This window comes from Rutilus rutilus, assembly GCF_951802725.1.
Source record: "Rutilus rutilus genome assembly, chromosome: 16".
Taxonomy (NCBI): Eukaryota; Metazoa; Chordata; class Actinopteri; order Cypriniformes; family Leuciscidae; genus Rutilus; species Rutilus rutilus.
In genome coordinates this window covers 36,718,910-36,746,416 of record NC_140224.1, presented here as the reverse complement: position 1 = coordinate 36,746,416, position 27,507 = coordinate 36,718,910, and the positions used below count along the sequence as shown (strand labels likewise).

Here is a 27,507-nt window from a genome sequence, read left to right as displayed (position 1 = left end):
TGAGTTGAACCAGTATTTGGCTAGTTAAATAATGCAAGACATGACCTGATTTTATCCATCAAAAGTTGGTTGGATGATGGAAAGTGTTTCTATATGACAATTGGTTGGAAAGTAAGATGGATTTGTGTAGTCAACAGAAAAGGATGGTACATTTTTGATAAAAGATTATAAAGTTATGTAACATGCACTGATTAATTATTCACAATAAGTCCAGGAACACATGAGTTTAGAAAATAAATAGGGTGAATTTTAATTTCATGCTGACTTTAACAACCTAATTCATGTTGTTTTGTTTCCAAAATCAGCTATTTTTCAGTTATCCAGCTTTATGTTCAGATGCAGTTTCCAGTGGAAGCTTGTTTCCGCCACAGAGTGAAAAATCAAAAGGAGGTAAAGGAGTATAAATCTCACAATTCTGACTTTATCTCAGAATTACGTGATATAAAGTCGCAATTGTGTGTTATTAAGTCAGAACTGTGTTATAAAGTCAGAATTATGAGATATAAACTCGCAATTGCGAGAAATATACTTGAAATTCTGACTTTTTTCTCAGAATTGCATGTTTATATCTCGCAATTCTGACTTTATAATACGCAATTGTGTGTTATAAAGTCAGAATTGTGAGATATAAACTATTCTGAGGTAAAAAAAAAAAAAAAAGTCTCTTTTTTCCTTAGAATTGGACTTTATATCTCACAATTCTGACTTTATGACACACAATTGTGACTTTATAACTAGGGTTGCAACTTTATAACTAAGATGGAAACTTTCCATGGGAATTAATGGGAATTTAAGGGAATTAACAGGAATTAGCAGAAGTCAACTAGAGCAGTGCAGCACACTGAACGTTTAGAGAGACGCACATGCTCGCAACGGGGCTTACTTGACAACAAGTTCATATATCAATATTCTAACGAATAGATATAACCTTAAATAATGTATCTATCCGTCTCTTATGTGTACAGTTACTTTCAGAGTGTACACGGACGTGCAAGCGGTTGCCGTGGTAATGAACAGCCTGCTTGTTAAAGCGAATGTATTATCCTGTATCTGAGCCAAAATCACTAAATATGCAGCGCGCGTATTTTTGAATATATTTTTGAATATTTTTTGAATATTTCCAAAATTCCCCAGCTTAACTTCCCATGGAAATTTACCGGAAATTTTCAACCCTATTTATAACACACAATTCTGACTTTATATCACAATTCTGACTTTATAACTCGCAATTGCGACTTTATATCATGCAATTCTAACTTTATATCCCCCAATTGCGTATTATAAAGTCAGAATTGTGAGATATAAACATGCAATTCTGAGAAAAGATGTCAGAATTGCGTGAAATAAAGTCGCAATTCTGAGAAATAAAGTCAGAATTGCGAGATGTAAACTCGTAATTGTGAGATAAAAAGTCGCAATTATCTTTTAAAAGGTTTTATTCTGTGGCGGAAACAAGCTTCCATAGTTTCCAGTGGTTTTTGCACATGCAATGAAAATTCATGCAGTTTCTCGGTTGATTGAAAGCCAGTCACTTCTGATGTCGTGTCAACATGCGCTGGATTACTTCAGAGTCTTCTTGCTGTTTTAACAGTGAAAGCCTCTTTTGTTGCCTGTTTCTTGAGTGTGTGTGTGAACAGTGTTGGGATCGGATCCTCCTGAAGTCTTCATCTGAAAGCCTTTCGGGCGTCAGATCGGGTTTGAGAAAGCAGGGAATAATTTAAGGTGGAGATATGATCTCGTGAGACACGGACGGATTTCCAGGTATTGCATCTTCTGGAGAATCGTAAATCATGTGTGACGTGAGCGTGCGTCTCTCAGAATATCAATCCCACAACGGCACGTCCTTCTTTCTCCTGAAAGTCTTCAGTATTCTCGTCTCGTCCGCCACAGTGGCCGCTGAAGTCTCTCTGTTTCATGTGTAAAGACTCGTTTTCCCTGCGGATGAAGCCGATGCAGTGCCTTTGAGATTATAATGTTTTAGAGGAAGTCTTTGTTCTCATTTTCAAGTTTCCTGCAGAATTCCATAGAAATAAAAATGTAATGCTAGGCAGTGTCGTGCGATAAACATTAACAATGAACATTTACAACAGATCTCATGAAACATGTTGAGAAAGATCATATTTCACCCCAAAGTAACAACAATAAAGTATATTTTGCATAAAGATGTTAATGTTATTTAAGGGCTTAAATGTTGCGGATCATGTAAACTCTAATAATGTTTAACTGTACGAATATAGAGTTTATTTTCCTTAATGCAAAATAAATTTCCCCCCTTTTTTTTTTTTTTTTTTATCTTGAAAATGTATCCGGACATGTTAGATTTGTGTCTTGTATGCATGCAGTGTTATTAAAAAAAAAAAAAAAAAAAATGTTATTGTAGTTTTATTAATATTTTAAATTAGCTTTTATTTTTAGTGTTTGTTAATTTTAGTTACATTTTTTTGAATTTTTTTTTTCTCATTTTATTATTAATATAAATAAAACTTTAGCTTAACTTTATTTTTTTCATTTTTTTCATAACTTAAAACTTATTTCAGTTTCAGATTTCAAATTTTAATTTAGTTTAAGTTTTTCAACTAATATTTATATTTATTCAGCTTTATTTCAAATAACAGAAATATTTTTAATAGTATTAGTTTTGGTTAACGATAATAACCCTGTTATGCGAGTCACAAAACGTTAAAATGAATTCGATTATAATGAATTCTGTCATTGCCGTTCAGTTTTGATCTTGGAAATAAAGAGTTATTTTGCATTTTAATTCAGTTTTGTGTAAGGTCCAATACAAACTTTACAACAAAGTTAACATTAGTTAATGTATGAACTAACATGAACTAACAATGAACAATACATTTGTTACTTTATTAATGTTAGTTAATAGAAATCCAGCTGTTCATGTTAGTTCACAGTGCATTAACTAATGTTAACAAATACAACCTTTGATTTTAATAACGTATTAGTAAATGTTGAAATTAATATTAACTAAGATTAATAAATGTATTGTTCATTATAGTTCATGTTAACTAATGAACCGTATTGTTTTTAAGGGCTTTTTTTGGGGGCGGTTGAAACCCTGACTAACATTATAAATGCGATTCAGGGTAAAATATGTCCGTTTTCTTCCGTCAAAGTTGATTATTCTTGATTCCTCTCTCAGATTGAGTCCGGATGGTTATGATGATGTTCTGGACAGGACTGTGTTTAGTTCCCGTGGCGCTGGAAGCGAGTCCCACCTGGAAGCTTTCGGTCTCTCCGTTTATCCTGGCCACGCGATAAGAGCCGGAGGTTGTGTGTGTTCTGCCCTGAGGAGAGCGACACGCGCTCGACTGAAGCAAACGTCCAGTGTCATGGTGCTCATGTGGCCAGGCTGATATGAGACTGCGTTTCGTGAAGAGCCTTAATGCATCTCTGACAGGAGGCAGCGGCGGGTCTTTTATTTCTCGGGTGTTTGTCAGTAAATGGCAGCACTGCAAGAGCGAGAACCAAAATAGTGAAGGAAAAAATTTAATTCTGACAGAGCTCAGTGTTGTGTCTCAGACAGGGGAGCGATGCACACTATTACTCGCTTCTAAAGCCTAGTGAGCCGCCTGTTTAAAGCTGCAGTCCGTAACTTATTTTGGGTTAAAAATTATCCAAAATAAATTGAGCAAGTGCATCACCAGCCAGTGTTCAACTCTCTCTGCTTGCCGTAGCTCGACTCAAACCGGTACGCTCGTAATAATGTTTTTAACTCCAGTGGAACTGGTGGATTTCTGTGGGAAATTCAAGCGTGTCTTTGCGTCATTACGTCACATCTGTCCACATAAAGATTCTTATGTTGGTCAAACTTCCCAAAAGTATAATCTGTGATTGCGAATGCCAGGATCCACACCGGCTGCGACTGACAGCCGCACGTTCTCCTCTAAACATCGGATTCATCCGCGCTGTGCCGAGCCGAGACACAACCCACGTAAAGCTGATCATTCCACGAATAACTGCAATTGCAGATTCCGAACAGAGATGGCGACAAAGAGGAGAAACTACGGACTGCAGCTTTAAACAGCATTTTAGGACATTAAGGCTGTAGCGAAAGACACTGCAATGCATTACAGTGAACAAGCATGTGATGCAGCTTTAGCGTTTGGCCAAACGTCGGTATCTGAGACTTCGCGCATTGCAACACGCTCTGGAAAAAAAGTCAAGAAAAACCTTTACGTTCCACAGAATGTTCTTTACCGTGGAAAAAGGGTCTTTAGCTTATTAAGATTCTCTTCACACTGAACTGTTCAATGACAGTTTTTTTGGTTCTTCAACAAAAACTGGTTCTTCTATGGCATTTCAGCAACAAAAAACAACCTTTTGAACCTTTAGTTGCTCTCATTTTTCATTTTTTTCATTTTTTACCTAAAAATTTTACGTTTTTGTTGTTGTTGAATTTTTTACTCCATCGGAATGGTACGAAACTTAGTAAAGGTTTTGGCACTTGCTGTGTGAACAATCAAGGACATGATTCAAAAAGGTTAAATGGTCCTGAAAGAAATAGTCACACTTGTGTTCCTCGCGGTCAAAAATGAAAACCATCTAGTGGAAGCGTTTGGTACTGCAGCCAAACACAATCTCACCGAAAGCTAATTTTTTGAGATATCAGGCTCAAATTTAAAACACAACTTGTTTAGGTGTAGGGTTTTGATTTTCTTGCAGTTTTAGAGTAAAACGTGTTTTTGAAAATATTTTTTTTTATATATTAAAATTGAAAATAGTATTTTTGTGCATTTTTCAAAACAACAAACATAAAATTCTGTAACTTTTTAAAAACTTTTTTTCACTTCAGCAATAATCTGCCGAGTGTCGTCTTTTAAAAAGAGATCAAACTTCAGTCTTTTGCTCTAAAGCATTCAAGATTTACCACAGTTTGTTTTAATTCAGTTAAATTTATTTTCAGGTCTGTGCTCAAAAAGTGAATAAATGGATTATAAATACAACGTAAATATAATTTAGTTCCATAAAATCCCCCCCCCCCCCCCCCCCCCCAAAAAAAAGTGATAAAAAAAAAAAACATTATCAAACTAAAATATAGTACAATCATGTCATTGAAAAAAAAATCGGTAATTTTTGACCGACACACGAAGAGCACCAGAGCGTTAAGAGGGATAAACCATTGGTAAAAATGTGTATATCTAATTAAAATGTACTTATTTTACCCAATATTTGAATGTGTTTTTGATTCGAGTGAAGTTGTGTGCCTGTGTGTTTCGAATCAGTCACTTCTGAGATGGCTTTTCATTTAGGATGCGGCCTTGTAAAGTAGTTCCCTATGTAGACAGTAACACGACTAGCTAGGGTTTGGAGCAAAGCTAATCTGCTACGAAAATATGCTTTTCTCTGAGAATGAAGCCACAGTAAAGCACTGCAGAGAGAAGCGTTCGGGGATCACAGACTGACAGTGACGTGAAGAGCAATCTGAGGAGCGCTGCGTTTGTGGACGGGTTTCATTACAGAACCGGCGGGGTCATCGGCCTGTCACTCACAGCTCTGATTCTGTCAATCACTGGGAGACACTTCAGATCATCAACCAGGACATCTCACCGGTTTAAGAACAGACCATTTGGGGTTTTTTTACCCTCCGCTTGTGACTATCCAAAACACTCAAGCAATATTTAGAGCTAAATGTAAATTATGTATGTGAATTGCATATAAAATATCCATTACTTGGTGTTTTAAAATGTTTGTATTAGGTAATCCAACAATTTGACGATCACTGTTACATCGATTTTATGATTACTCATTAAAAACATAAGGAAGAAAAATAAATAAATAATAAAATAGAAAATGAAAAAAAAATTATATTAAAAAAAACAAAATTTTTTTTATAATGCATATTTGTCAGTCATATAGGGCCTAAAATTAACACTCGTCAAGCATCAAATGCACGTAAAAATCGGTGTTGGTGAGTGAAACTATCAATCGCCACATGGGCGGTAATATTTTTATGAATTTTAACAATGCAGTGTTGTGAGAAAATAAATGTAGGACCGTTTACGGGGCAGTGCTGCGTCCTCAAGACAGTTTAACCCGGGCAAAATGGAAATATTCAAGCGCTAGACGACGTGAAAGGGAGCTCACTTCATCACTCATGCGCTGTGCACAAACATCTGGAATCCACATCTCAGACAGTGCTCGAATACTGAACTCTTTTACGTCTTCTTGCGCTTGAAAATGCCAGTATTTGCGAGTATCCTCGTAAATATAGTCAGTTATGTCTAAAGTGAACATAAACAGTTGAGAAAGAAAGCGCATGTGTGTCGGTATGTTGGATCCGTGCATTCGCTCTTAAAGTGACAGCAGCCTAATATTCCTGCTGCCGTCTGTCATTAATGTTCATCTAACAACTAAAGATAAAAAGACTGCTCTTGACTGAATAACTTTTGTAACTTTAACAAGGATTAATTTATGTTTAATTTATATAATGAAGACTATGCAGTGTTATATTTGATTACATTTCTGTACCTGAAAAGTTAGAATTTTTACTGGTATCTAAAATGTTGGTGTCCTCATTGCTTGTTTTGGCAACAAAAAAAAAATCCATGTCTAGTAAAAAAACACATTAATGTCCAGTAAAGTAAAAGTTAGTTTTAGGGCCTGACAGCAAACAGGTCAGATTTATGCAATAGAACTAATAATCTGAGTGTGTTTTGAATTCAAAATAACAAAGTTTGTATCTTTGTCATCAATAAATCTAATTTCTTTCAATCTTTAACTAACTGAATATTGCTTGATCTACATCATCGAGCCATATTTTAACCATGTTCACACTTTTGAACGGAATAAATGTAATCGTTTTCACAGCGAGTTTATATAAACGCATTTTAAAAACATGATTATTAAAATAAGTGCAAACGGATAATAATAAACTGTCACGATTTGAGTGCAGAAATCTTACTGGTTTCATACATGAATCAGATTTTATTTTAATGGTTTGTTTCTGTTAAAACTGTAATTTTGAGGGGATTTTTTGCATGCAAAACAGAAATTTAGCCCTGAATATTAATATAACTGTGACTTCAAACACATCTATGTCTCACTATTAAAACATCTACTATGTCGCTCGTAAATTATTTAGTCAGAATAATTTTTTTTATTATTAATTAATGCATGCAAATTATTAACCTGTGCACCAATCTAATCTAAACAATTTTCAAAAAAAAATGTCTTTCATATTTCATTTTCATAAATTACTTCAATATCACATTTTACTTAAAAAAAAAAAAAACACTACAAATAGGTTGAGTTTACAGGTTTATGTGCTGCTCATCTCTGATCACCAAAATTACATATTTAAACGTTTTTTCCTTTTTAAAAAATTCTTTATGCCTTAAAATATCTTGAATGTAACTCGACACCCTTGCATCATTTAGTATTCGCGGTTCTATGAATATGCAAATGAGCCCCGCCTCCACTCACTCACTCACTCAGAGATCCACTGGTTGACGATCACACGTTTATTTTTTTTTACAATTTTTATCTATTTTTAAATAGATGTCAATGAAAAATGAAGCTTTTTTTCCCACATAGTGATACAGTTATTGGTGTAGTCAGCCAAACTTTAACCCTCGGCCGATTAATCAGCAGATGTTCGGACATTGCGCGATTGATCTGGCACCAGCCGTTGAGAAACCCATATTGATCGAGCTCCACTGTCAATCTGTTCTTTGCTTTGGTTTACATTTTGCTCGTTCTCAAGGGCTTTGTCTGTGTCTAATTGAACAGCGCAGCTCCTAAATGCTACAAAATCTCAAATTGATTGTGTTGGCAGAAGCGGCGCGTACGGATGTGTGAATGTCAGATTAGCATGCGTGTGCAGAACCGGCGCAGTGGGAAGCATGCAAATTCTATTGGAAGTAAATTTCAACAGAGCTTCCCAGTAGGATTCGCTCCAGGAGCTCGACAACATCATAATGAGAAATCAGAGCTGAAGTCGCTCTCTGTGTGTCTGATGACACTTCCACTGTTCAGGCTTCAGCGTTTGATGCAGTCTACAGGCTAACTCGCGGATTACAGCTTTCCAGCTTTCCTGCGTGAGCGTTTGAAGCCGTACTGAGAGCATAAGGCTTTGTTAAACATTTTAGACGGTATTTCAAAGTCATCATGTAATCACAATTTACTTTCAGTCATGCTCCTGGTCTCTTTGTGAATTATTAACCTGCACACTTTTTTTTTATTATTATCTTTCATATTTCTTTTTCATTTTCATATATTACTTGTATTATTCCACTTCAATATCACATTTTACTTTGAAAAACACTACAAAGGTTGAGTTTACAGGTTTATGTGCTGCTTGTTGTGTAGAACCAAACTTAAAGTAGTTTGTAGTCAATCATTTTATCTCTTAAAACTCATCTTTGATCACCAAAATGACATATTTAAAAGTTTTTTCCTTGAAAATAAATTTATGTCTTAAAATATCTTGACTGTAACTCGACACCCTCGCCTCATTTAGTATGCGCGGTTCTATGAATATGCAAATGAGCCCCGCCTCCACTCACTCGCTCAGCTCAGAGATCCGCTGGTTGACGATCACACGTTGATCTGATTGGTTACAAGGTAGTTTGTGATGTCTGAAACACCAGCGATTTCAGTGTGTTTGAGACTGTCTTTGGTTCACTGCAGTTTTAAGGAGGAAATACTCAGCAATGGTGTTGACTTATGAATTTACACATGCTTTGTGTTAAAGCGTATTAAAAACACCACATAGACACATAAACAAAGCTGGATTTACACCACAGGGGGACTTTAAGTTACGTTAAATCTTACAGTACATTTTACTGTCGATGAAGAACAAAATCTTTTCTGATGCTTTGTGTGAGAAAAGAAAACTAATTTAAGTCACTATTTGCTGAACATCTCCTCTACTGTACGACACTTTTAAAATGTTCTTGGTCAGTTTTGTGGCTTGAAACTGTTTTAAAAATCTGCATGAAGAGTCTTCAAAAATTCACCTTCAGTGTGAAAAAATAATAAAAAAACTATAATAATGAGTTAATAATGACAGAATGTTAAGTTTTGATTGAACGATTCCTTGAAGCATTTTATTTTATTTTAAATTGCTTTTTTTTTTATGTAAATGTTTATATATATATATATATATATATATATATATATATATATATATATGTATATATATATATATATATTTTTTTTTTTGCCATTGCATTGCTCTCGAGTTGTTTCAGTAATCTGAGGACATCCCTCGGCTCTTATTCTCCCAGATCACATTAATAGATGACAGTTGGAGCTGATGTGAGGCGTAGATCTGTCCTCTTTCATGTGTTTCTGAATTTACATCTCATTTTCTCTCTCTTTCTCCACCCCTGCCTCCCGTCGCTGAAGGAAGTGGAGGTTGGTATCTGTGTGTGTGAGATGTGTGTGTGTGTTCAGACCAATCACTGACATTCAACATTCAGAACTTTGGCTAACGTTCTGACAAGGTTCTCAAAGTTATGAGCAAATGTGACCCTGGATCCCGTCACCAGTCTCGAGTCGCACGGGGATATCTGTGGCAATATCCAACAATACATTGTATGGGTCAAAATTATCCATTTTTCTTTTATGCCGAAAATCATGAGGATATTAAGTAAAGTTCAAGTTCCTTGAAGATATTTAGCAAATATAAAACATGTATTTGTGTGAGTGAATGCAGCACAATCGCCAACATAAATGTAGAACTTTAAAGGAGATTTTCTCAATGTTTAGATATTTTGCATCCTCAGATTCCAGATGTTCAATAGTTGTATCTCGACCAAATATTGTCCTATCCTAACAAACCACACATCAATGGACATCTTATTTATTCAGAAAGCTTATTTATTTTTAAATCATGTGACTGGTTTTGTGGTCCAGGGTCACAAATGTTCTTCCAGGAGCGTTAATAGATTGTTCGTTCAAAGTAATCTGACATTTAATAATGTTCTCAAAACGATAGCACAAAAACATTATTTATACATCATGCATGGAATCTTTTTTTCCCCCCTGAAATATTTCAGTTGGATGTTCGTCAGTCATTTTTAAATATTGCTACTTTTTTAGAATGTTCATTCAAAAGTAACATTCCCTGTAGCGGTTTGCAGATCAAAGCGAATGTTTCCTTTCCATTCGCAGAACTAAGACAGGGTTCATATAGTCATATTTGTTTTTGGGGTTTCAGGGTTATGAATATGTTTCCCTGTTTTGTTCATGTCTGAGTTTCACCTGTTCCTTTGTTCAGTTTCCATGGTTACCGTCATTATTAGTTTATTGGTTTCAGCTGTGTGTCATTTATTAGCTCGTTTCAGTGTGTTAAGTCTCACCCTTGCCTTCACTCTCGGTCCAGTCTGTGTTATGTTGAGATGTGTTCGCACGGCCTGTTTGAGTGCTTTTTCAGTAAGAATGAAACTTATTAGTGTTTTGTGAGAACCTGAGTCTCCTGTCTTCAGCTTCCCTGCATGCATCTTACACATATAAAAGCTGCTTAAAGTGCTTGAATTGGACTTTTTGAAAGTTGAGTCTTGAAAACGGCCATATTTATGAATAGGTACTTGAAAAGCGCTTGAATTATTGAAAGACAATATATGTGAAATAAGTGTTTAATTTCACTCAAAATGAAGCTGCAGCCCGTCTGATATAGATATAGAGGCATCTCGCGTGGCTATGAGTGTGATATTGCTCATGAATATCCAAGTATATGATACAGCTCTCTTTAGGTCAATCATATTTCATGGGGGGTAAATCAGTTTGAATAAGGAAAGCGATATCTTTGTCATAGTATCTTTTCAGTGGTCAGTGTTACTACAGTCATTGCATCTGCTGCAGTTTATTTCTACCATTTTGTTTTATTAGTTTATTTATTTTCTATCTATTTACCTTTTTAGAATCTGAAACCAAAAAAGTAGTGCTTGAAAAGTCCTTAAAAGTCCTGGAATTTTATTTTACAGTATCTGTACGAACCCTGCTAGGAGTAAAAAATTAATAAAACTGGACGTTTTGAACATTCAGAGAACATTAAGAAATAATGGGAGCGCTAGCAAAACATTTTTGGAGCTTTTTCTTGTTAGCTGGGTCTGATCAAACCAATAACACGTGAATCTAAACTCCACAAAGGGAAAATCAACAACGCCCTGATTCATATGCACAGTCGCACATTTCTGTAGTAACTGAATTTTAGAGTGAATATTGTGTATAATAAATGTTCAGAAACTTTATAAGAAACAAGGGAACATTTAAACGATCATGTCTAGATGAGAGGAAAATGCCTGATTTTTAATGCATTCGTCACATATATGAAATATAATGATTTCTCTCCTGTGTTTCTCATCAGGAAGACTACATCCGTACGCTGGAAACTCCACAGGGTTCTGACGAAAGTGAGTGACGTAACACACTCTCCACTGCACTTTATCATGCCAACACCAACATTAAAGAAAAAATATATATTTTTCTCAAAGAAAACGAAGGTCCAATTCTCACTATTAATTAGTTGCTTATTATCATGCATATTACTGAGAAATTGGCTGTTTATTAGTACTTATAAAGCACATATTAATGCAATATTATTCATTACTATATTCTAAATCCCTTAATCACCCAGTTCCTAAACTTAACAACTACCTTCCTACCTTATAAGCAGTAATTAGGAGTTTATTGAGGCAAAAGTCATAGTTTATAGTGAGAATTGGACCAAAAAAAAAAAAAAAAAAAAAAAATTACAGTATTTTATAGTAAACAAAAAAATTCACATTGCTGTTATAAGAAAATTAGTTTTTCAAATAAATCATGACGGTCCTAAAATAGTCTTAATAAATGTTTGCTGCTTTTGTAATGAATGTAATGCTTTTGTAACCGAGGACTCGCTGCTCTGGTGAGTGCGTAAGACATTTCTTTTCTAGCATTTCTCATATTTATCCCGAGACATCTTCATGCTGCTTACAGTGAATATTAAATTCCTTCAAATCCTCAAATCCTCCATTAGTGGAGAACGTCTGCCGTCGGCCATTAACCCTAAACTAGTGATGTCATTCTGACTTAACGACCGGGAGACAATTATACGTTACTGTCTGAAATCCTGTCTAATGTGGCAGTAATTACAGACCCAGCGGGACTGAACACACACACACACACACACACACACACACACACACACACACACACACACACACACACACACACACACACACACACACACACACACACACACACACACAGTGGATCGGAAAAGGCTTTTGTTTGAGACCGCAGATTAGGGGTGAAACTGGGATCTTGATTCATTCCGGAGGTTTTTACCGGCACTGCTTTGCATAATTGAATTCAGTCGCTCCCGTTGGTCAAATGAACCGTGTTTTACCGTGACTCCGACATAATAGTGTTTTAACATTATAAAATTGTGTGCAGCCAGATTTTAGTATGGATAAAATCCCATACATTGGGATTATATGTGACCCTGGATCACGTCACCAGTCTCGAGTCGCACGGGTATATCTGTGGCAATATCCAACACTATGGGTCAAAATTATCCATTTTTCTTATATTGATATTTCTTATGCTGAAAATCATTAGGATATTAAGTAAAGATCATGTTCCATGAAGATATTTAGTAAATTTCCTACCGTAAATATATAAAACATGTATTTCTGTGAGTGAATGCTGCACTATCGACAACATAAATGTAGAACTTTAAAGGAGATTTTCTCAATGTTTAGATTTTTTTGCACCCTCAGATTCCAGATTTTCAATAGTTGTATCTCAGCCAAATATTGTCCTATCATAACAAGCCATACATCAATGGAAAGCTTATTTATTCAGCTTTCAGATGATGTATACATCTCAATTTCATAAAATTGCTCCATGTGACTGGTTTTGTGGTCCAGGGTCACAGATGTCTAATCATCTCATCTGTCGCTGTCACTACAGGCCTTTGGGAATCAGAACGAGAGAAACGCGTGTAGATTCAGAAGGATAGGCAGCTTAGAGCGCTAAATCAAACGCTTTAGACACTTTACACCCTTTTCCTCTGTGGCTCTCGGCTGCTTTCAGAAGGAGCGGCGTGAATTTATGAAGCTTGTGAGTGTGCTACAAATCATAGTGCAGAAATTGCTCATGTTTCTATGGAAACGCCTCCAGCGCCGCTCCGAGCCGAGAGCGAAAGATGGTTCGGCCCGTCTGCGGTCACACAGCCCTGAAGAATCACTGACATTACACACCTCATGGGGTTTGACCATAATAACCCTGGAGAGAGAGAGAGAGAGAGACAGGGAGAGAGAGAGACAGGGAGAGAGAGACAAGGAGAGAGAGAGAGAGGGAGAGGGAGAGAGAGAGAGATCGACTGACAGTGGAATAGAGACATCAGAGCCATGATAGTGATCGTGTTCTGCATCTGAATGTGAATATGTGATCATGTACAGTAAAAAGGTCATTATCCTAAAATAAATGGCAACAGTGTGAACACGGTACTTTAATGTATCACAAAAAAAAAAATTATTTACACTACCGTTCAAAAGTTTGGATCGGTAAGATGGTTTAATGCTTTTTAAAAGATGTCTCTGCATTTATTTGATCAAAAATACAGTAAAATTATGAAATATTTTTACAGTTTAAATCAGCTGTTTTCTATGTGAATATACAGTAAAGTGTAATTTATTCCTGTGATCAAAGCTGAATGTTCAGCATCATTACTCCAGTCTTCAGTGTCACATGATCCTTCACAAATCACTCTAATATGATGATTTGATGATCAAGAAACATTTATGATTATTATCAGTGATGAAAACAGTTAATATTTTTGTGGAAACTGATACATTTTGTTTTTCAGGATTCTTTGATGAATAGAAAGTTAAAAGAAAGAACAGTATCAACTTAAAATAGAAATCATAGTGTGTGTATATATATATATATATATATATATATATATGTGTGTTTATATATAAATAAAACATTTCTTTACAAAAAACTATTTCACTTGCTGAAATAAATTTCAAGTTACAAATTTCAAATAAAGTTTAAGTAGAAGTATTAAAATAACAAACTGAGATAAAAATAGATGTAAAAATAGAAATATAAAAAACTAACGAAAAAGACAAAAGCACATGAAAGTTAGTTAGTCAGTCAGTCAGTCAGTCAGTTAGTTAGTAGTTAGTTAGTCAGTTAGTTAGTCAGTCAGTTAGTTAGTCAGTCAGTAGTTAGTCAGTTAGTTAGTCAGTCAGTTAGTTAGTTAGTTAGTTAGTCAGTTAGTTAGTTAGTTAGTTAGTTAGTTAGTTAGTCAGTCAGTCAGTCAGTAGTTAGTTAGTCAGTCGGTCAGTCAGTAGTTAGTTAGTCAGTCAGTAGTTAGTCAGTCAGTAGTTAGTCAGTTAGTTAGTCAGTGAGTTAGTCAGTTAGTTAGTTAGTTAGTCAGTCAGTAGTTAGTCAGTTAGTTAGTCAGTCAGTAGTTAGTCAGTCAGTAGTTAGTCAGTTAGTAGTTAGTCAGTTAGTTAGTCAGTCAGTAGTTAGTCAGTTAGTTAGTCAGTCAGTCAGTCAGTCAGTCAGTTAGTTAGTTAGTCAGTCAGTCAGTAGTTAGTTAGTCAGTTAGCTAGTTAGTAGTCAGTTAGTCAGTCAGTCAGTAGTTAGTTAGTTAGTTAGTCAGTCAGTCAGTCAGTCAGTCAGTCAGTCAGTAGTTAGTGAGTTAGCTAGTTAGTTAGTCAGTCAGTCAGTAGTTAGTTAGTTAGTTAGTTAGTCAGTAGTTAGTTAGTCAGTTAGTTAGTCAGTTAGTTAGTTAGTTAGTTAGTTAGTTAGTTAGTTAGTTAGTCAGTCAGTAGTCAGTTAGTTAGTCAGTCAGTAGTTAGTCAGTTAGTAGTTAGTCAGTTAGTTAGTCAGTCAGTAGTTAGTCAGTCAGTCAGTCAGTCAGTCAGTAGTTAGTTAGTCAGTTAGCTAGTTAGTAGTCAGTTAGTCAGTCAGTAGTTAGTCAGTCAGTCAGTCAGTCAGTCAGTCAGTAGTTAGTTAGTTAGTTAGTTAGTTAGTTAGTTAGTTAGTTAGTTAGTCAGTCAGTCAGTCAGTCAGTCAGTCAGTAGTTACCGAGTTAGCTAGTTAGTTAGTTAGTCAGTAGTTAGTTAGTTAGTCAGTCAGTCAGTAGTTAGTTAGTTAGTCAGTTAGTTAGTTAGTTAGTTAGTCAGTCAGTAGTCAGTTAGTTAGTCAGTTAGTAGTTAGTCAGTTAGTTAGTCAGTAGTTAGTCAGTTAATTAGTCAGTCAGTCAGTCAGTCAGTCAGTTAGTTAGTTAGTCAGTCAGTAGTTAGTCAGTTAGCTAGTTAGTAGTCAGTAGTCAGTCAGTAGTTAGTCAGTCAGTCAGTCAGTCAGTCAGTCAGTAGTTAGTCAGTCAGTCAGTCAGTCAGTCAGTCAGTCAGTCAGTCAGTCAGTCAGTCAGTAGTTAGTGAGTTAGCTACTGAAAATATCATGGACCTTCATTGGTAAAAAGACGTGGAAACTCTCTATGATACTGAATGATGTCATATTAATTTCTTATAGTATTTACATTCCATTGAATAATATGAAATAACTGCTGTACTATTTCAGATAATACCATGACACCGTTAACATCCCGTCAGATTTGCAGTTTGTTCATCTCTGAATAATCTGAATAATTGTCAGTCGTCATGGTCCACATTTTCCTGTTTTCTCAGTGAGTCATATCCTTTCTCCTGGGAAAGGATGATCCCGTCTCTCTGGTTCTGATTCATGTTGGTGTGTGTTGTTCTGTCTTTGGTCTTGTTTATCAGTGTACCGACACACACACAACACAGATGGGATATTCTCCAGCTGGATCCCTTCTTCTTTATCCTGGGCTGAGGTTTCTTTCTCTCCTCGAGTCTAGTTTTGAATTATTCATAACGAGTGCCGGGATAAAAAGAGATTCAGCTCATTTTCCATAAATGAGCTTATAAAATTAGCTTTTTGTGCTTTATTTAGATGATCGTATCCCTGTAACTTTTATAAGGACACAGTAGCGACCGGGAGCAACCTGTCACTCACATGAGATCCACCAATAGCAAACCACAACCAGCCAATCAATTCCCCACGGACAAAACCAAGCCCCGCCCACATTTGTTCATTTGATATATGGCACAATAGGAAAAAAAACAAGCACAAATTCAGTTTCATGCTGACTTTAAAGGAGTAGTTCACTTAAAAATGAAACTTTCCTGATAATTTAGTCTCCCCAACGTCATCCGAGATGTTTATATTGTTCTTTCTTTAGTTGAAAAGAAATGAAGGTTTCTGAGGAAAACATTCCAGGATTTTCCTCCATAGTGACTTCAATGGGGTCCAACGGGTCGAAGGTCCAGATGTGAGTTTCAGTGCAGCTTCAAAGTCTCGACATGATCCAGCCGAGGAATAGGAGTCTCATCTAGACAAACCAGCGGACATTTTAGAACAGAAATTTAAAAATATATACTTTTTAACCACAAATGCTTGTTTTACACTAGATCTGCGATGCGCCACACATTACGTAATCACGTTGAAAGGTCACGTAGATGGATGTACCGACACAGTGTTTACAAAGCGTTTTTCGCCCTACATTTTTGAACCGGAACACGCGTGACCTTTCAACGTGATTACGTAATGTTAGTTAATACATTAACTAATGTTAACTAATGAACCTTATTCTAAAGGGTTATCCATATAGTTTTATTCCAGGGATTTTCATGATTTTATTTTTCCATGCAAAACACAACGTGCAATAATGAGGTGGGGTAAGATGTGTCAGTGGGTAAACTGTGTCACTCCTCTGTCCTGTATTCGGCTTTACCTTCCTCTGCAGCTCGTCTTCACTGAAGCCCAGCAGCCACAGAGCATTTGTGCTTAAGTATATATATTTTAATTTTTCTTATAAAATGTCCGATGGTTTGTCTAGATGAGACTCTTATTCCTCGGCTGGATCTTGTCGAGACTTTGAAGCTGCACTGAAACTCACATTTGGACCTTCAACCCGTTGGACCCCATTGAAGTCACTATATGGAGGAAAATCCTGGAATGTTTTCCTCAAAAACCTTCATTTCTTTTCCACTGAAGAAACAAAGATATAAACATCTTGGATGACGAGGAGGAGAGTAAATGATCAGGAAATTTGAATTCTGAAGTGAACTGATCCTTTAAGTGCAAACATAGAAAGGAGGATTCGCTAATGGAATCATGCGAATCAAAAAGCCCACAAAACCTGCGTTGAACACAATGTCCTGGCAGATTGGTTCTGATCCGGCATCACTGCGATCCAGACACATGTGTCAGCTCTTTAAGATGCAGAAAGTGCGCTCGTGCTCGCCTGGATATATGCACGTATAAAGCTCTGCTTTCATCTTCATCTGTTGACTAACTGCTGCCATGATCAATAGATGTAAATGAAAACCATGGCTACTTTTGTCCAGCGAAGTGAAATGTGGTTATTCGTATTCACAATTTCTGAATGTAAAAACATTTTAAGAGGCATATTATGCCCTTTTACAAAGTCTTGATGATGTTTTTGGCTCCATGTTTTCATGCTTGAATGTTGATTATTTTTCCATATTCTCCATTGTTGCAGCTCCTCCAGGCTGTTTCCATTATCAGTGTTTCCACATGCAGGGGCGTAGCAGCCATTATAAAAGTGGGGGGGGGGGACAAAAGCTGTATGGTGATGTGACCCAAAGGTGATGTTCATAATAATAAATTCTAGATAGAATAGCAATTGGCATTTTACAGCACCCTAGTGGCAATTTTGGGAACATGCCGTGATAGCTAAGCAACCTATTTTTGTGAAATCATACTCAAAATAAAAAAAAATACTGCAGGACTTGGGACTTTCAGACCACTGTGGACATCTATACTAAATAAAGATATTTTATGATATTTACAATATTTCAGTTACACTACACTTGAACAATAACTTTTATCTTACTTCTTAACAGTTGGACAAAAAAAAAAAGTGTTCAGTGAGTATACAGATTACATCTACAGTAATTTTATACAACAGACATTTTATAAAAATATATCAATAAAACCTAAATCAATGTATTTACAAGGTTTTAATATTATTTTGGTCACCCGACGTCGCAACCGAAATTGAACCAAATATCAACGTCTTATGACGTTGTGTGCCTGATGGGAATAATCTGTTATGTCTCATTTAACAGACGCTTTTATCCAAAGCGACAAGTAGGAGAGCATTTAACACACACTCGGCACAATCCGGCGCGACGTGACGAGGTCCATACGGGTTCTGTTGTCTTTCACGTCGTACTGCGTTACAGTAGGTGTAGCGACTCCAAGCCCTGTTGTCGCTTCCGAGGAGAAGCTGGAGTTCGGTATATCCGTATGACGCGCTGCTTGTTGTTTATCACAGAAGCACAGAGTCCAACCAAATGCGTTTTGTGGCATTTAATTAAAACAAATGTCTTTTGGTTCACATACATAGCAGATGTTAACAGTGTACACGTACTGCATGTAATCCGGTGAAAACGATGTAATTGAACAAACAAACGAACGGTCAACAAAAACTACGGCAACCCCGGCCCCCCTCTCTCCATGACAGATTCCATTCACAAAAGAGATGCGCGCCTTATGAAAACTCCGCCCATGAACACGTGACCTCAAACCCAGCGCGTCACCACCCAGTGATGAGTGACAGCCCACTTAATTATGGCTCCTACACAACCAGCCCCTTAATTATTACACAATAATTATCAACACATCCAATAGTATAAGAGACATAAACAAGGCAAGAATGAACACCACAAATAATTAAATCATCATTAGATGTCCATAATAGTCCAATCTGATATCTTCTTAAGAAAAGTAAAATAAGAATTAATAAGCCACGTCCAAATGAACAACAAAAAAAACTGTTCATGGTCTGTGATAATCCACAAAAAAAAAAAAAAAAAAATGTCCGAGTCTACACTGAGGCCTAGCACTAAATACACCTAATCTGCCTCAGCCTCCTGCAGCAAACAAACTTTGGTGATGGGCCGTTCCAGGCAGCTAGTCCGTGTTTTGATCCTCACCTGGCGAACAAGTCCTTTTCGGTCTGGGAAGGTTTGTATGACTCGTCCAACTAGCCATGAGTTCCGTGGAGCTGTATTATCCATAATAAGGACGAGATCCCCCTCTGTGAGATTTCTCTTTGTTCCAGTCCATTTTTGGCGCTCCTGAAGCTGAGGTAAATACTCCTTAACCCATCTCTTCCAGAACAAGTCTGACATGTATTGGACCTGTTTCCATCTCCTGTACGCATACATGTCTGTGGGTTGAAATACTCCTGGCGGCAGTGATGGGGAATTCTTTAGAAGCAGCAGGTGATTCGGAGTCAATGCTTCCAGATCATTGACATCCATAGAGGCTTTAGTGATTGGCCGACTATTTATGATTGCTTCAGCCTCACACAGTAAAGTTTGTAGTCCTTCCTCATCCAGATTTTGAGTTTTCAAGGTGGAGTTAAGAACTTTGCGCACTGATCTTATGAGCCGCTCCCATGCACCTCCATGATGGGAGCCAGTGGGTGGATTAAAACTCCATCTTATTCCTCTCTGGAGCAAGACATGATTGATCTGTTCCTTATTCCACTGCTCCATAGCACTTCTCAGCTCCCGCTCTGCTCCTATAAAGTTGGTGCCGTTGTCTGAACGAAGCTCTTGAACTTGGCCTCTTCTCGCAAGAAAGCGTCTGAGCGCATTTATAAAAGAGTCCGTATCTAACGAGGGAGCAACTTCAATGTGTATGGCCCTGATGGCCAAGCAGGTAAAAATGACGCCATACCTCTTCACCATGCTCCTTCTGCTCCGTACTTCAAAAGGCCCGAAGTAATCTACACCCACACGAGAGAAGGGTGGCTCATCTGGAACAACTCTTTCATAAGGCAAGTCCGCCATCTGCTGGTGAACTGGCAAAGCATTCAGGCGGCGACAGGTAATACATTTTGACAGCACCTTTCTTATTGCAGTACTGGCTCCGGTTACCCAGTATCGCTCTCTCAACTTTGACAGCATGTGATTACGACCTGCATGTCCCACTTGACGATGTACATGCTGTAGTAGGAGCTCTGTAATATGGAGACCTTTGGCCAGTATGATTGGATGCTTCACTTCCACAGGCATAGAAAGTTTGCTGAGACGCCCTCCAACTCTCAGGACTCCTTCAAGTAACTGTGGGCAGAGCTTACGAAGGTGACTAGTTGCTTTCACTGGCTGCCCCTTTTCCAGACTCGCCAGTTCCTCCGGATATGTTCTTTGCTGGCAGTACCTTATAATGGCCAATTCAGCCTTCTCCATATCCTCTACTTCGAGTATGTGGGCGCCAGTGGTCCTCTTGAATCTTTCCATTTCCTCATCCTCAGAGGATTTCTGCTGCTCTCTCATGATGTCAGATTGTGACAGCACCTGGTATAATTGTTTTCTCTTCCTCATGCAGGACAGAAGCCAGCTTTTTATTCTCAGTATCCACGCCACTGATGTTTTAAGGCGTGTCCAGGAAGAAAAGTACTGGAACAGATATGAAATGGGCTCTTCTTCTGTCTGCACAGCATTTACCACAGCAACCTTTCTCAGCTCGGGATCTTCGGGAGGGAGATGCCCAAGACCTTGAGGACTTACAGGCCACTCACTCTCCGGACGTAAAAGAAAGTGAGGTCCTGACAACCACGTAGCATTTTTGACAAACGCCTCGACTTTTACCCCTCTGGACGCCATGTCTGCTGGATTGCTGCTGGTATCCACATACCTCCATTGAGTAGCACTGGAAGCGTTCAATATCTGTGAGACTCGGTTAGCCACAAACACTTTATACCGTGAAGTCTCATTCCGAATGTATTTAAGGACGGATTCACTATCTGTCCAAAATACTGATTCAACAAGTTCCATCTGTAACTCCTTCTTCCAGAGCACATCCATTCTGCTTGCCATGGTTGCTGCTATGAGTTCCATTCTGGGAATAGTCACTGTTTTACGAGGAGCCACACGGGATTTCCCCATCACGAAAGCAGAGTGCAGCTCTGAATTTGGATTTTTTGATACCAGGTAAGTGACTGTTCCATATCCGTTTTCACTTGCATCACAGAAATGGTGCAACTGTGCAGCACAGACATCTCCAAAGTGTGGTGGTTTCAGACACCGATCCACTTCAAATTTGTCCAGCAGAGGGAGCTGCTGAATTAGCTTGATCCATTGCTTTGCGATGGATTCAGGAACATGATCATCCCATCCTATTTCTCTCCTGCACAGATCTCTCAATATCCTTTTGGCAGTTAGAATCACAGGACTGAGCATCCCAAGGGGATCATATATGGAGGCAATGGTCGAGAGCATTCCTCTTCTGGTGAGTGGTCTTTCCTTGATCTGGACTCTGAACTTAAACGTATCCGATTTAATTGACCATTCAACTCCCAGCACTCTCTCCACTTGCAAAGAATCAAGTTCCATATCCAAAATCTCCGTACCTTTTGCTCTATGATTTTCCGGGATGACATCCAAGACTGCTGCTCTATTGCTCATCCACTTCGTGAGAGTAAATCCTCCTCTGGAACACAGTGAGAACAACTCCTGATACTGTTGCACAGCTTCCTCTTCAGTGGCCACAGACACTAGGCAATCATCAACATAGAAACAATGATAGATCCTTTGTGCAGTTTCTTCTCTGTAAAGATGCCCGTAGTCCTCTGCACACCTTCTGAGGGCATAGTTTGCGCAGCTGGGCGATGACGTGGCCCCAAACAAATGCACTCTCATCCGGTACTCATTAGGTCCTTTCTCCATATCACCATCTTGCCACCAGAGAAACCTGAGCAGATCTCTGTCATTGGGGGTGACCAACACCTGGTGGAACATTGACTCTATGTCAGCCATTATCACCACCGGTTCCTTCCTGAAACGGGTCACCACACCAATCAAGGAGCTGGTTAAGTCTGGGCCTTGTAGGAGGTGAGCGTTTAACGCTGTACCTTGACAGCTTGCTCCACAATCAAACACCACTCTGAGCTTCTTTTTTGTGGGATGATAAACACCGTGGTGTGGGATATACCATACTTTGCCATCGCCACGGTCCAGCTCCTCTTCAGGCACCATCTCTGCATAGCCTTTCACCACCAGCTCATCAATAAAGGTGTTATACTCAGTGAAAAAGGTTGGATCCTTCTGCAGCCTCTTCTTCAACTGAAATAAGCGCTGCACAACCATTTTCCGGTTATTAGGCATTTTGATGCTCATTTGCTTCAATGGTAAGCTGATCTGATAATGCCCATCCACTTGTTTTGTTGTATTTGTCACCTTTTCCAGGAACTTTTGATCGTCTCGTGACAGAGCAGGCATTTCATCCATGGTGCTCTCTGGGAAATCGTTTTTGAATTGCTGCTGCCACAGCTCGTCCAGATTCACGACTGAAACTCGGTTGACAGTTAATTCTGGCTGACTGCAGGCAACCGTCTCTCTGCTTCCTGCACCAAGTGGTCCATTAACAGTCCATCCCAGCCTAGTCCTAGTTGCAAATGGTCCTCCGTTTACACTGCACACCACTTCTAGTGGCTCCAGGGCCCTTGGCACATTTGTCCCAATCAGGAGCTCTATACCAGCATCAATTTGTGGTAAGTGGACGTGCTTCAGGTGAGGCCATTTTTTAATATCCCTTTTTATAGGAATATTTCCTTTATACACTGGCATGGATTCCTGTGTGTACACCTTTGGCAGCTCCAAAAACTCCTCTCCATCCAGTGCAGCAACTTCAAGCCCAGACACCATGTTGCTTCTCACGACCTTCTCCTGCCCCATCGTCCGGAGAAGTATATTTCCTTTTCTTCCTGTCAGGTTGAGCTTGTTTATCAGAGACTCCGTACAAAAGACTGCAGTGCTCCCTTGGTCCAGAAATGCATAAGTTGTGACTATATTGCTTCCTTTCTTTGATTTAACTTGAACGGGCACAATTGGCAGCTTACAATCCTGGTCCCCAGCCCCTGTAAGGCCACTTGATACCAGAGTATTGTCAATAGAGACCTCATCACCCCTTTCAGTCTGCACAACACTATACTCAGTTTCTTTGTGGAGGACAGTAGGGTGTTTAAGGCTACACTTAGTACAGGAAATCCTTTTACGGCAGTGCTTGCTCATGTGTCCTGTACACAAACAACCGAAGCAAATGCCCTTTCCCTTTAGAAAATCAATTTTCTTCTCATGTGCCATCCTTCCCAACTGCATACACATTTCCAGTGCATGTCCTGCTCCACAATAGAGACACGTCTTGTGTTCTGGTGCCTTCACATCCTTGTTTGCAGACTGTGCCTTCTGCCCTGTGGGACCCACTGTAGTGGCAAAGCTGGCTCCCTTAAGGCGAGGTTGTGACTTTGGTTTGAATGCAACTTTACCGGTTATTGTGGGGGGATCTTGAATACTGCCAAAGACTGGATCTGTTAAAATTTTTATTTGTTTTTCGATGAAATCCACAATGTCACTGAACTTTGCTCTCCTTCCCTGACGTTCCTGCAGATCACAAACCCGGCTCCTCCATTTGTCCCTGAGCTTATAAGGAAGCTTTCTTATAACATTCAACATATTTGAGGGCATGTCCCAATCATGCAGGTATTGCACGTCCTCCATAACATTACAACAGCCCCGAAGAAACAGGCTGTAATCCTGTAGTGCTCTTACATCTTCGCTCTTAATGTTGGCCCATGAAAGGGCTTTATCCATATAGGCCGCAGCAACCTTTTGTTCGTTTCCAAAATGCTCCTTCAATAAAGCTTTTGCTCTCATGTATCCATTGTCAGGATTGATATGTTGACAGCTCCTTATCAGTTCTCTAGCATGGCCTTTAGTGTGCTGTTCCATGAAATATAGACGATCTGAATTATTATTCGTATTTCTCTCAACTCCATTTTGAAATGCTTTTATGAAGGTGTGGTACATTAATGGGTCCCCATCAAACACAGGGATCTCTCGCTTTGGCAGAGCGGCGAGACATTGTTGCTGAATTAAAAGAGTTGTTATTTCATTCTGCTTTTTCATAATTCCCAAAACTTCATTGTTATTTATCACATCTTCTTCATTTACTTGTGTGTTTAAAATGGGTCCATGCACAAGCTGTGTGTTGGCCAAATCCGGAGGACGCACTGAACTTTGTCCAGCAGAGGGAGCTGTTGTGTATTTGAGAGAGTATTCTTCGTCATTTTTGGTTGCATTTTGTGTTACATGCATTGCTGGAATAAACTCTCCTGCATGAACATTGAAAGTTTGCCTAGACTCATTCTTTTCAACATAAGAATCCATTCCATTTGAGACACGTGATGCTGCTTTTGACGTTGCTTTTGCATTCGAAACCTTTGATGACTTTCCACTGATAGAACTTCTTGTTTTGAGAATGTTCAATGTTGCCATTTTTTCAGCAATTTCAGTGGTTAATTGCAATTTCTCTTTCCTTTTTCTTAATCTTTCTTCTTCTTCTTCCAGTGAGTGTCTTTCTTCCAATAACTTTTGTCGAGCACCCAAAGCAGCAAGCTCTGCTTCAGTCTTTAAACGTGCAGAAGAAGTGGTAGACAGTGAGATACATGTTCCAATGTTTGAAGCACTGTCTGAAGGTTTCAGTTCATCAGCAGTTTCCTTTGTGTTCAAACAATGTTCGATTACTCCATTTGTTTCATTTGTTTGAGCCAAGGATGACTTTCCGTTTGTTTCAAACAAACCCTTGTCACTTACATCGGGTTCACTTTCATCGAGCCACTTTTGAACATCATTTTTAAATGTTTCACTGTATGTCATTATGCTCGAAAACCACTCAATTTGTTGTGCAGTTTTATCCTTTGGAAATAAGGGCAACACTTCCTCGTGAGCAATGATGGCCTTTTCACTCAATTCATTCAATGCTCCAAGAGATTCCTTTACTTGAAACACATTTTCCTTTTTATGCATCATTACTTTCATTTCAGGTATTAAGGCTTTCATTTTACTCACAAAACCTTTGCGTTCATGTTGTAATTTTTCCAGCTTTAGGAGAAACGCTTTTTCAGTAAGTTTACTTTGCCTTTTAGGCTTTGCACCTGGAAATGAGGCCGCACCATTTATTTCACTCATTTTCCCTTTATTTCTTTCAGTGAACCTTTGCATTTATACATCCAGCTACAACAAATACGTCATTTTCATTTCAACCAAGCAGCATTGTCATTTCCCATGAAACTCCATCTGAACATCGCATTATTTAATCCACATTACATAAGCGTCAATAGCAGCGAAAATCCACTTTTACACACGGGCATCCAACAAGTATCCTTTCATCCAAATGCTCCAATCGTAAATACTTCATGTATTATTGCAATAAGGATTCCATATCCACATACAAACTACCACAGGTAAGCTTACCTGGCCTCCTCGCGTTTGATGCGGCTCTTTGCCTGCGCGTAGATCACTGATGCACTTACTTGTCGCGTTCAGAGTGGATTGATATTGCGAGCGATGGCTTTCGGCAAATGCTCTGCTTTTGTTGACTTAATGTAGCGACTCCAAGCCCTGTTGTCGCTTCCGAGGAGAAGCTGGAGTTCGGTATATCCGTATGACGCGCTGCTTGTTGTTTATCACAGAAGCACAGAGTCCAACCAAATGCGTTTTGTGGCATTTAATTAAAACAAATGTCTTTTGGTTCACATACATAGCAGATGTTAACAGTGTACACGTACTGCATGTAATCCGGTGAAAACGATGTAATTGAACAAACAAACGAACGGTCAACAAAAACTACGGCAACCCCGGCCCCCCTCTCTCCATGACAGATTCCATTCACAAAAGAGATGCGCGCCTTATGAAAACTCCGCCCATGAACACGTGACCTCAAACCCAGCGCGTCACCACCCAGTGATGAGTGACAGCCCACTTAATTATGGCTCCTACAGTAGGTTAAATCATAACAAGGAAACTTTACTCGTGATTCATGTCATCGCGACATACTGTAACACATACTTACAGTGTGTGTTTGAAAAAAGGATGTAATTTTTTCTGGGGTGCATTTTACCCCAGACGGCCAAACAGCAAAGTGACTAAACGAACGAAAATTCGCAAGAGCAACAACAAGAGATTTGAAGCTCCAAGAGATGATTCGCGCTGTGATTGGCTGAATGTTAGTTCACTCAAGTCTAAGTAACAAATCAGAGAACACGGGCGGAAATATTGGCGCTGGGTCAAAAAAAAATGCGCGGGACAGAATCACCTGTTTCTAAAAGTGTTGCTACGCCCCTGTCCACATGTTTTGCGCAAAACTTTTGCGATATTTTCTTTTGCGAAATGACGACGTTTCCATTAACTGATGTTCCATCTGTCCAAACATACCGCATCATCTACGTCAGGTGACTGTAAATGCGCAAAAACTGTTTCCATTGGACCACCTCATACGAGCGTAAAAACTTTTTAGCGATATATTTAGCAAAACTCTCATTATCATGTTTCCATTGGGTGTTTTTTCAATTCGCAATTTCAATTCGCGCAATTTGACGGGTAATGGAACGCAGCTAGTAACGCTCTGTTTATTTCCTGTCTCTATGAAACCCCTCCTTCTGAAAAGCACACTGTGCTCTGATTGGTCGGCTGGAGTAGTGTGTTGTGATTGGTCGAGCACTTCGAGTGTGTTTGGGAAATGTCCCGCCCCTTACCATAACCGCCAGTTTAACACACTACTAACTAACTCAACCAGGCCCCGCCCCTTTATTCTGCGTATGAATTATTATAATGAGGAATATTGTGACGTGTTCGTTCCCGGAAGAAACTCAAGACTACAATGGAGGCGTTTCAGGAGTTCAGAAACACTGACACTGATATAGAGAAGAACTCCTGAAACATTTCTCATGCTCAAACACCAACATTACACACTCAAGAAAGATGAACATGTGCAGGATCTCACTGTCTGCTTTTGCAGGTCTGGATACTACGAAGGATCCGTGTCAGAAGGTGAGATGCAGTCGTCATAAAGTGTGTGTGGCTCAGGGCTACCAGAGAGCCATGTGTGTTAACCGCAAGAAACTGGAGCACAGGTGAGTCTCGCTCACATCGGCTCAATCGTACGCTCAGAGTTTAGTTAAAGCCTGACATTTCAAAAATAATACTCAAAATACTCAAATTAGATTTTTATATGCAATGGCAGTTTATTGAACATTTTGACAAAATATCACAAAAGTTTGCATTTGTGTTTTTTTGTTCATTGACTTTTATGACTCATATAATATGATATAGTGAAAATGTGGAGGAAAAACAGCTCAGTTTTATTCAGAGACTCAAACTGAGAGATCATATAAAGATCTAGAAATATCTTATAATCTCTTTAAAAGCTCATATCTTGATGGATCAACTTATCGCTGATATTTTAGTATAATTGTACAAACGTCCTCCTTCAACTCGTGCTTAATGTGTCTTTCTGCTGTCAAATCTGCTCTGATTATGTTTGATATTATTATTAATAATAATAAGATGAACACTTCCTGGACTGAAGCAACTGAGCTTCAAGACTTTTACTGAATAAAACAGTCTAAACTATCAGTCAGATACA

The 27,507-nt window shown here is 38.5% G+C and overlaps 1 protein-coding gene across 1 annotated transcript in view; it reads left to right on the top strand.

Moving 5' to 3' along the window:
* The window catches only part of LOC311306318 (testican-2), a 49,595-nt gene that overhangs the window by 12,926 nt on the left and 9,162 nt on the right, over positions 1 to 27,507 (top strand). Inside the window, exons 2-3 of the mRNA XM_084434644.1 lie at positions 11,330 to 11,375; positions 26,881 to 26,995. Of these exons, the coding sequence (XP_084290770.1) occupies positions 11,330 to 11,375; positions 26,881 to 26,995 (161 nt within the window). The remainder of the gene's footprint in view (positions 1 to 11,329; positions 11,376 to 26,880; positions 26,996 to 27,507) is intronic.